General features: G+C 37.6%; 2 protein-coding genes across 2 annotated transcripts; one reads left to right on the plus strand and one right to left on the minus strand.

Moving 5' to 3' along the window:
* Positions 1 to 395: 395 nt before the first annotated feature.
* On the plus strand, positions 396 to 1,949 carry LOC120104647 (ribosome biogenesis protein NOP53-like). Its single transcript, XM_039116132.1, has 5 exons — positions 396 to 531; positions 607 to 652; positions 747 to 772; positions 1,483 to 1,563; positions 1,728 to 1,949. Exons 1-5 carry the CDS (start codon positions 412 to 414, stop codon positions 1,932 to 1,934), a joined length of 480 nt encoding a protein of 159 aa, XP_038972060.1. The 5' UTR covers positions 396 to 411; the 3' UTR covers positions 1,935 to 1,949.
* A 2,352-nt stretch (positions 1,950 to 4,301) lies between these two features.
* Positions 4,302 to 5,231, minus strand: LOC108511632 (uncharacterized mitochondrial protein AtMg00810-like). Its single transcript, XM_017845070.1, has 2 exons — positions 5,070 to 5,231; positions 4,302 to 4,964 (listed from the first exon to the last, which is right to left on the minus strand). Exons 1-2 carry the CDS (start codon positions 5,229 to 5,231, stop codon positions 4,302 to 4,304), a joined length of 825 nt encoding a protein of 274 aa, XP_017700559.1.
* Between the last annotated feature and the right edge of the window lie 5,385 nt (positions 5,232 to 10,616).

Here is a 10,616-nt window from a genome sequence, read left to right on the forward strand (position 1 = left end):
TCTCAGGGCATATATCAGGCAGCTAAGGATTACTGAAAGCAAAGAATCTCTACATAAAAAACAAAGCGAAGAATCTCCGAAACATGGATTGATGTTATGTATGGGAGAATGACTCACCTGCAGATATGATACTGTTCTGTAAATTACTTAACTCAATTGTCCAGAAACATTTCTCTGTTTTTGATAAATAAAACTTTTGACTCTCTTCTATTTCTCGCCAACTTGTGTACTTGGTTATTGGATACAAATGTTCCAGCCAACTTGTTTGGCACATGCATTCTCTGTGTTTGTACAGGATTATGAGTCGTGCTTGATGTAATATCTATTGTAGATGAGAGATGCCTAATGGTACACTGCTAGTTTCTATTGTAGAAGCGATCCTAGAAGCTTCATTGCACCTAACTCGTTTCTATGAGCTTGCTTCAGAGCAATCCCTTTGTGCAACCTGTACCATCTTCAACATTGAAAAAGTCAAAAAAGAAAAAGAAAGAAATTCTGAAAGAAAACACTGAAACACAAAATGCTTCAAAGGTATGCAATCTGTTAGAGAAGTTTTAGGTCTGGAAATTATCTTTTATATTTATTATCTGTTCTTGATATCTTCAGGGCGAGGATTCAGCTACCACAGTCCATGACATATGGAACGAAAAAGGTTCTTTCATGATTAATATGCCCAGCACTGCTTTATTATAATTACCTAATGTTGACTCCATTCTGATCTTTTTATCCCCCTTCAAACTTTGCAGGTGAAGTGCGTGCCAAGGCCAAAAAGGTGAGACAATCATATCTCATATTTATGATCTGATGACTCGTGAACAAATAAATTATTTAAACATTTAGTACTTCTGAGGAAGCCTAGAGTTACATGGCTGCTCGAAGCATGCAATTTCCATCTAGGAAGTCCTTAAAAAATACTACTGAAGTGAACTTAAACAACGTGAAGCTTTTCATGTGGTCTCTGTCTTCTTGCATGCCATGAGATGTTTTCCAACTAAAGGAAAGTAAAATTAAGATCTTGATTTACCTATTGTTGCATAGTGCACCTTGTCATACGTGGCATGCTTTGCCCAAGTGATGGCCATGATGATGACATTATACCTCCACTTTGTTCTTAGGCCATGCTAGGATGGCTACTGTATCCTATTTCCTTTGAAGGTGATGTTAAGTATATCACTAAAGTCAATCATAGCAACAGGGAGTACTGTGAAACGAAAGACATATAGCTCAATGGTCAGCACTATGGCGCCGAAAGCATCAACCCAACAGAAAATGCTGAAGAGCTGGATCCACCTGTTACATTCTTCCAATAATTGATTCACAAGCTACATTGAAAAAGTTTGAAACTAAAAATGAAAAAAGCACCTACAAGAGCCAGTTCATTTGCAAATTTCAATTATGACTCACAGACAGGTGCTTGGTGATATCTTGCTTTCTTCATGGGAAAGCAAGAATGCCTAATGGTACATTCTTGGGATTTGACAGAAGTCATCCACCTCTCTTATTCCGGCGGTTGAAGTGGAGCCACCAGGATGTTCATTCAATCCTCCATTTGAGGCTCATCAGGTATCTCGTGGACTTCCTAATGCGCTATAACATTCCAGTTATATGTAGCTCATCAAAGAGGCTGGTTAGAGGCTAGTTAGATAAGATAGTCTCATTTCTCTCAAGTTCTGTCCATGATATGAGGGTCAGTTGTTTTTTGTTTTGCTTTCTTGCTTTGGATATAGGATTCGTTGGCCCGAGCTGTTGCAGATGAGATGCAAAAAGTTTATAAAAAAGAATTGGGACCTCAACCAGTGCCACCTACAGTTCCTGGTGAAATAGTGGCTGAAGTAGATGTGAGTGTAGAAATTCCTCTCTCTCTCTCTCTTGCTTTTTTGTATAATTTGTATAGAATCTTGAAATTCTATACAAGCTTCAAACAATTTACTTAGCCTAGCTACTGGCTTGCCGCTGAACCTTTAATTCATAACAAATTTCTAAGGTAGGTAGCTCTTGGCTGAAACTATCTACCACAAAACCTAAATTGACAGAGAGAGCACGGAAGGAGACCTAATAATATTTTGTAAATTGTCCCGCAGTTTATGCCCATGGCGAATAAAGATCTGATCCTAAACAATAGGAAGAAGACTAAATGAACGTGACCACAGTTTAAACCCATGCTTCAAATCCTCAGACTTTAATATATTACATACCAGAGAGGAAAATCGCAAGGCTTAAAATAAATACATGGTTGAGGATACTAGGATCACTTACCTCAGACGACGGCGAGGTCGACGGTGGCCGAGTAGCTAGGGCTCGGGATGGAGGATTGATGTCGGCGCGCAGCTAGGGCATCGACCGAGAGAGGATGGGCAGCAGGAAGAGGAGGAGGAGGAGGACGAGCAGCAGCAGGAGGAGGAGGACGAGCAGCAGCAGGAGGAGGAGGAGGAGGAGGAGGCTTACCTCAGAGGAGAAGGAGGAAGACGGCAGCGGGGAAGCACCGGCTCGCGATGGAGGTGGGAAGTCGGCGCGCGCACAAGTAGGGCATCGACCGAATTTTAGAGGGGGCTAGGCGAACGGAAGGAGGAAGACGGCAGCGGGGAAGCACCGGCTCTCGATGGAGGTGGGAAGTCGGCTCTCGATGGAGGAGAGGGGGCTGGGCGAAGGGTTGGAGGGTTTGATGTTTTCTAACGATGCTTTTATGCGTCGTCGTCTTTTAATCTTTTCCCGACGCTTTTAAGCGTCGTTGTATCTAAACCTTTCCCGACGCTACAACAAAGCGTCGGCAAAGGCTGGAGCTGAGCCAACCTTTCCCGACGCTTTCCCCTAGCGTCGAGATAAAAGAGTCGGCAAAGCTCATATTTGTTGGGGTACATATTCTTTAGCCAATAGATAAAAATAGTTCCTTCGTTATATCATTAAACTTCCTACATGGTTAAACCGCCATGCATGGCAGCTGTCATGACCATTTTTTAGGAAATGATGATGAGTAAATAGGTCTTAGCATACATGTGTAACACTTCTGATCACATATCTCATGCACCATTAATTCCAGGGTATTCATACAAAAGCAAAGGCAAGAAACTCAAAAGAGATGGCATCGCCTTGGCTTTCAACTTGGAAGGGCTTCTAGGCGAGAAGGCAGTGGGTATCTACCTTGACGATTCTTTTAATTTCAAATGCAAGTTACCAACCGAAAGTCAAAACATGACATCGCCAGAATGCTTCCAAGACCACAATGCGAAGAAAGAGGGATTTCTACGGGAAAAAAAAAAAGAGGGACGAATTATTTCCCAAGAACAAAAATATTCTGTATATAATCAACCAACTAAATCCCAAGAGCCCAAATCTGAATGAATTTTTTTTTCTTGTTAATTTCAACAACTACTAATTCAAATATTAATATATCTCTTGAGAGCATAGAGTCCATATATAAAATGCAAGCTCTGTTTGTACAAAGCTCTCTATTTATCACGTGCACGTCTATATTAAATAATATTATTAATAAAGCCTTTTATTTTAAATAATAAGCAGGGCTCCTATTTAATAATTTTTTTATCAAAATATGACAATAAAATATAATAAGAAGTTTTAGTTTTTTAGTTTACTAAATTGTATAAGTTTTTCATTAGTGTTATGAAATTAATACATAAATTAATGAAATTATTAATAACTATATTTGTAAAGAAACCTCAAGGGGTTCTGTCCGAAAATAGGGGAGATGAGGAGAAAAGAAGCACAGTTTTATTTCTTATGAATCGAATTCAGCTTCTTCACTTACATGATAGGATCTATTTATAATAACTCATCAACTAAATAACTAACTAACAGAAAAGCTAACAGTCTAACTGAGATTAGTTAAATCAGTTATTTGGTAGTTCTTCCAATTGCTCTGTTCTTGAAGTGAAGAAGCTTCTTCTGGGTCAAGGCTGAAAGCCGACTATGTGGGCACGTTTCAACACTCCCCCTCAAGATGGAGAGTACAAATTATGTACGCCCATCTTGCGTATCAGAGTGTGAAATTTGCTTGTTCCGAGTGCTTTAGTTAGCAGGTCAGCAATCTGCATAGTGCCCGATACATGAAGAGTTCGGATGATCCCCAGTTGAATTTTATCTCTCACTATATGACAGTCAATTTCAATGTGTTTAGTTCTTTCATGGAATACTGGATTTGCAGCAATGTGTAATGCTGCTTGGTTATCACAAAACAACAGTGCTGGTTTCGTGTGTTGCATATCCAAATCATTAAGAAGATGTAATAACCATTGAACTTCACAGCACATAGAAACCATGGATCGGTATTCGGCCTCAGCAGAGGACTAGAAAACAGTATGTTGCTTCTTCGACTTCCATGAAATAAGGGAATCTCCAAGAAAGATGCAAAAGCCAGTGACTGAACGGCACGTATCCTGGCAAGCTGCCCAATCTGCATCACAAAATGTTTTCAAGTGATCCTCGGAATGTGATGGGAGAAATAGGGCTTGCCCTGGTGTGGCTTTTAAGTATCTCAATACTCTATATGCAGCTTCCAGGTGTGGCTGCCTAGGTGAATCCATGAACTGACTGAGAACTTGCATGGAGCAACTTAGATCGGGCCTTGTTATGGTGAAATACAATAGCCTGCCTATCAGCCTTCTATAAACTGTAGGATCCTCAAGCAACTGCCCTTCAAACCTACTCAATTTCAAATTCTGCATCATGGGACATTTCACTGGCTTTGAGCTGAGGTAACTAGCATCTTCCAAAATCTTTAAGGCATACTTTTGTTGGCTTATGGAGATTCCTTTGGAACTTCTAGCTATCTCAAGACCGAGGAAGAATTTCAGAGTTCCTAGATCTTTGAGCTTGAACCTTGCATCAAGAATTCTCTTGAGATCATTTATATATGTGAGATCATTCCTTGCAAGTATTATGTCATCAACATATACAAGGATTGCAGTGTAGGAACACCCATTCTTTCTCACAAATAATGAATAATCAGCCTTAGACCGAGTAAAACCATGAAACATGATGAAGGTAGAGAGTTTGGCAAACCATTATCTTGAGGCTTGCTTCAATCCATAGATGGATTTGTTTAGGCGGCACACCATCTGCCTTCCTTTCTCCTCCTGAAGCTCATATCCAGGAGGTAAATTCATATATACTTCTTCATTCAAATCCCCATGCAAAAATGCATTGTTAACATCGAGCTGATGCAAATGCCAATTTTTAATTGCTGCAACTGCTAACATAGTCTTAACGGTAACCATCTTAGCAACCGGGGAGAAGGTGTCTTGATAATCTAGGCTAGCTTGTTGAGTATACCCTTTTGCAACTAACCTGGTTTCTTTCTTTCCTCAGTCCCATATGCTTTGAACTTTGTTTTATATACCCATTTACAATCCACTGGTTTCTTTCCTTCCGGCAGTGGAGTGATGGTCTAAGTTTGATTGTCATTCAGCACCTTTAATTCCTTTTCCATTGCATCACACCACTCAGGATACATAGAAGCCACTGCATAGTTCTTTAGATCAACTGATGATGAAATGGATAGAGTGAAGGCATGGTGAGATGGAGAAAGCCTTGTGTAGTTCAAAAAGGGTGAGATGTCATAAGGTTTTCTAGAATTGCATGGGACCTCTGCTGATTTTGGAGTGAGTGAAGATGAGGATTTGAAGAGGCCAAATTGCAATGGTACTCATTGAGGTAAGTAGGAGGCTGCTTAATCCTAGAAGATCTTCTAAGGTGCTGAGTAGGAGAAGGGTTGGGCAGTGGCACAGTTTTTGAAAGAGGTGAGGGATTGAGCCTAGAAGATCTTCGAAGAGGTTGAATCTTAGTAGGCTGACTTGGCATTACTGGTGCAAGAGGGAGTGAAGGAGAAAGAGGGAAACAAATTGACTTATGGGGTGTGCCATCATGCATGCCAGTGGGTGTGCCACTTGAAGCAAATTCTTCAATAGAGGGTGCAGCAATGGTATTAGGTCTAATTGGATATGAGTATTTAGGGACAACAATAGATGAGGAAAGAAATATGGTGTCACAAGATTGAAACGGCTTCTGCAATGTAGGAGAAACTATATGTTGAAAAGAAAATTCAGATTCATGAAACACTACATCCCGGGAAATAAATGTTTGTTTAGATTAAATGTTATATAGCTTATAGCCCTTTATGCCATGGGGGTAGCCAATAAAAATACATTGTTTAGCTCTTGGATCGAGCTTAGACCTATGTCTTTTTAGAGTGGAAGCATAACATAGGCAACCAAACACCCTTAAGTGCTTGTAAGAGGGTCTTGAGGAGAATAACATCTCATAAGGGGATTTACCAGACAATTTTGGAGTTGGTATTATATTGATTAGGTACACTACTGTTAAAACACACTCTCCCTAGAATTTCAAAGGAAAATTTGACTGAAATCATAATGCTCTAGCTACATTAAGTATATATTGATGCTTTCTCTCAATCACTCCATTTTGTTGAGGGGTATCAACACAACTAACTTGATGGATAATTCCTTTTGAGTTATAGAAATCTTTCATATCAAACTCCTTACCATTATCAGATCTAATCATCTTAATCTTGTCTGAAAACTGAACCTCAATTAAAACGTAGAAGGACCTAATGATGTCTCTAGTTTGTGCCTTAGATTGCATGAGGTAAACCCAAGTAGCTCTACTATAATCATCCACAATGGTAAAAAGGTATCTTGAACCATCAAGGGAAGTTGTGGAAAAAGGTCCCCATATGTCACAGTGTACCAATTCAAAAACCGAATTTGAAACATGATTAGTATGAGAAAAATTCATTCTCTGCTATTTAGCAATAGGGCAAATGCTACAATGGTTGTTCAAGCAAACATTTATCTTAGGAACAGATTTGCTCAACAAACTAAGACGTGGGAAGGAAAGGTGTCCTAATCGGCGATGCCAAAGATCAAACTCATGGGAACTAACAACAGCAGATAAGCTTGACATGAAGAGGAGGATTTTGACAATGAAGAGTTCAGAGTACCAGCAGCAGTTTGGATTTCATTCAATTGAAGATGATATAATCCATCTTCAAGCTTCCCCATTCAATCGTCCTCCAATTCAATAGGTCCTGTATGAAGCAAGATGCAGATATGAACATCAAACAACAGTGGTTGGAAGCTATAAGTTTGTTGGCTGAAATGAGGTTGAATGAGAACTTAGGAACACAAAGCACATCTATTAATGTGAGAAACTTCGAAATTTTAACCTTTCCCACATGTGTTGCAGGAGTTCGTTCTCCGGTAGGGAGCTTCACAGTGGCATTGATGCTAGCTTTGATTGTAGAAAAATGGAAGATAAAGCATACCATGTGGTCTGTTGCTCCAGTATCTATGATCCAAGGAACACGGCTTTGGTTTGGAGCAAGAGCATTCATCAGACAAGCTGAATTACCTGAGAAATTGTGAATGGGTGATGATCGGGCATTTTTGGTTGTCATTTGAAGGCGCATCCTTTATAGCAGCAGTCATTCCGGAAGACTACATTTGGATAGAAGGACTGAGAGTATCTTCTGACACTGATCCGGAGTGATGGTGAGCTTAGAGAGATGATATGAGAGATGTGGAACTATGACACTAGAGATCTGATTAGCTGTAGGGGCTTTTTCTTTTGTGAAGTTAAAACCGATGGAAAACCATGAAGTCTATAACACTTATCCTTTATGTGGCCTGATTTTCCACAATGGTTGCATATGGATCTTTCTTTCCTGCGAAGTTGTCCCATAGCATTTTGCTTTTGAATAGGTTTTGGATTGGAAGAAGGGTGATCATTGGGAACTAACCTGTCATAGGTCTTACTAGCGAATGCAGCAACCTCAGGGCTTTGAACTATGGCAACGATCTCACGTTGCCTTTCTTCTTGCAGTATGAGTGCAAATACCTTGTTGACTGGCAATAGAGGGTCCATCAAAATGATTTGCCCACGTACATTTGAGTAGGAGTCATCTAACCCCATCAGGAATTGGATGACTTGTTCTTCGGATTGGTACTCTTGTTGTTGACGAGGTCTGAAATTCGCTAACTCTTCCCATAGTCCCTTCAAGTGGGTGAAATAGGAGATCACACTCCCATGATTCTAGAAAAAAGAGGAGATCATCTTATGCAATTGGTAAATTCTTGGGCCATTGCTTTGGCCGAATCTTTCTTTCGGATCGAGCCAGATTTCTCTAGCTGTTTCCATGTAGATCACACTGGTGCTCATCTCCTTTGGAATGGAATTTAGCATCCATGCAGAAACTACCATGTTGCATCTCCTCCAAGCTACATGGTGTGGATCATTCAGTGGGGGTCAGGAGATACTTCCATCAACGAACCCTTCCTTGTTCTTGACACTCAGGGCCACGATCATCGACCTGCTCCAAGTGGAATAGTTTTTCTCATTCAAAACCAGAGAGATAAGCTACAAACCTATGCTGTCACCATGATGTAGAAAGTATAGGCTTGCCGGGTCTTCAACCACGCTTAGAACTGGCGACGGCACCAAGCTAGTATTGCTGTAGATGGAGACACCCATGGGAAGACACCTTCAAAGCTCTGATACCATGTAAAGAAACCTCAAGGGGTTCTATCCGAAAACAGGGGAGATGAGGAGAAAAGAAGCACAATCTTATTTCTTATGAATCGAATTCAGCTTCTTTACTTACATGATAGGATCTATTTATAATAACTCATCAACTAAATAACTAACTAACAGAAAAGCTAACAATCTAACCGAGATTGGTTAAATCAGTTATTTGGTAGTTCCTCCAGTTGCTCTGTTCTTGAAGTGAAGAAGCTTCTTCCGGGTCAAGGTTGAAAGCCGACTACGTGGGCACGTTTCAACAATATATGCTAATGTGTGCTTATATTAATAAAAATAATTTTTATTAGTACTATGCCTTGCCCATATCCTTATGGGTCATTAGATGACACTAATATTTTATTAATTTTTTACATTTTCACGATCATGATCTTTCTTAAAGTAAAAGTGTAATCTCTAATGATCTTGTTATATTTATAAATGCCCTACAAGCAATATTGTTCTATTTCTTATTATATGTAGGTTGGATCATGATCTTATTTTTTATAATAATATATTATTTTTTTATATTAATAGATATATACATGCTGTTAAAATTTTGTACAGTTTATATTAAAAAATTATTTTAGAAAATAATCAAGCTCATATATATATATTCTATTCTATTATATCTATTTTATATTATATTTTTAAAATAGTTACAAAAAGAAGAAAAAACTATATCTCGTGCACACACAGGTTATATATTACTATATATCTAAAATAAAGGCTCAACTTGTGCAAAGCTCTCCCTTCATCATATAGAAACCAATATTGATGATATCGATATTAATGTTCACGACTATCATTAAAGTTTATTACTTAATATACAATAAATATTAATGATAATAGTATTAATGTGCTTGGCAATCATTAATATTTATTATTTAATATGCAACAAAAATTTAGCTATTAAAGCAATTTATTTTTGGCTATTGAAGCTTTTTATTTATTATAATTTATTACATTATCATATTACATTTAAAAATAGTAAAAAAAAGTAGAAAAACATCATACTTCGTGCATTGCCTAGGATCGATAATAATGATGCTGATACTAATGACGAGAATTTATGTATGAACACTTAGCTTGTGCAGAGTTATCTGTTCAACACGTGGATACCGATATTAATTATATTAGCACTAATGGGCATTTCTTTTTGGTAATTATTAATATTATTTGCTTAATATAAAATAGAAATTTAACTATTGAAACTTTTTATTTATTATAATTTATTATATTGCTATGTTGCATTTTAATAATTATTAAAAAAATGTACCTCATGCATCATATGGGTTTTATGCTGATAGAAAGATCTATATCTAATACTTATCACATTTGCATATAGCAATATCTATTGTGGTATATTTGGTATGAACAAAATGCATAAATCTTTCTCCTTGGAAAGCCTCTTCTATGACTATTCTTCGAAAGACTCTACATGCTTTTCATCATTGGAAGAACTCGTGCTCACCAATGATTGATAATCCCCAAAAACTCTACATACTTTTAGATATGTAAAAATAAATATTTTTAAGGATATACATGCAAATAATACTTTCGAAGGTATTCAAACAATGTCACATATTTAGGAGGGTTTACATACAAAATATTTTAATTTTATTTTTTTCTATTTCAACCTATTTTAGCACTTGGATTTGTTTAGTGGCTGCTCCTCAATATATTTTGTAAAAATATTGTTTAAGAAAAAGATTGATTCAACAATTAGATAACAAAAAGAGTTATGAAAGTTCTTTCATTTATTATAAATTATTCTACTTTATTCTTCTTCATTTATAACAACCATTACATCTTATTTCATCAAAATATAGCTTGTAACATTTATTGTTATAGATGCATATATGAGGGCATGTATTAAAATATAGAATAGAAATAGTATCTCTTAAAGGTACACGATAGATTGTAATGATCAAGATTCTTGGTACTACTATGCTCTTGGGTGGAAGAAGAACATCAATCATCTCTAAGCAAAACTGTTAAAGGACTTCGAATCCTTTAGAATTATTAACAACCTTTGCGGCCATGTGGTAGAAAGCCACTTCTTATAT

Source organism: Phoenix dactylifera, unplaced genomic scaffold (genome assembly GCF_009389715.1).
Source record: "Phoenix dactylifera cultivar Barhee BC4 unplaced genomic scaffold, palm_55x_up_171113_PBpolish2nd_filt_p 000064F, whole genome shotgun sequence".
NCBI classification, from domain to species: Eukaryota; Viridiplantae; Streptophyta; class Magnoliopsida; order Arecales; family Arecaceae; genus Phoenix; species Phoenix dactylifera.

Excerpts from the sequence above, each read along its gene's own strand:
- LOC120104647 (XM_039116132.1), top strand. The coding sequence starts at position 412 with ATGAGCTTGCTTCAGAGCAATCCCTTTGTGCAACCTGTACCATCTTCA. Across the intron at positions 653-746 it reads TGACATATGGAACGAAAAAG|GTGAAGTGCGTGCCAAGGCC; the intron begins GTTCTTTCATGA and ends CAAACTTTGCAG. Across the intron at positions 1,564-1,727 it reads CTCCATTTGAGGCTCATCAG|GATTCGTTGGCCCGAGCTGT; the intron begins GTATCTCGTGGA and ends CTTTGGATATAG.
- LOC108511632 (XM_017845070.1), bottom strand. The coding sequence starts at position 5,231 with ATGGTTACCGTTAAGACTATGTTAGCAGTTGCAGCAATTAAAAATTGG. Across the intron at positions 4,965-5,069 it reads AGGAGAAAGGAAGGCAGATG|GCTGATTATTCATTATTTGT; the intron begins GTGTGCCGCCTA and ends ACTCGGTCTAAG.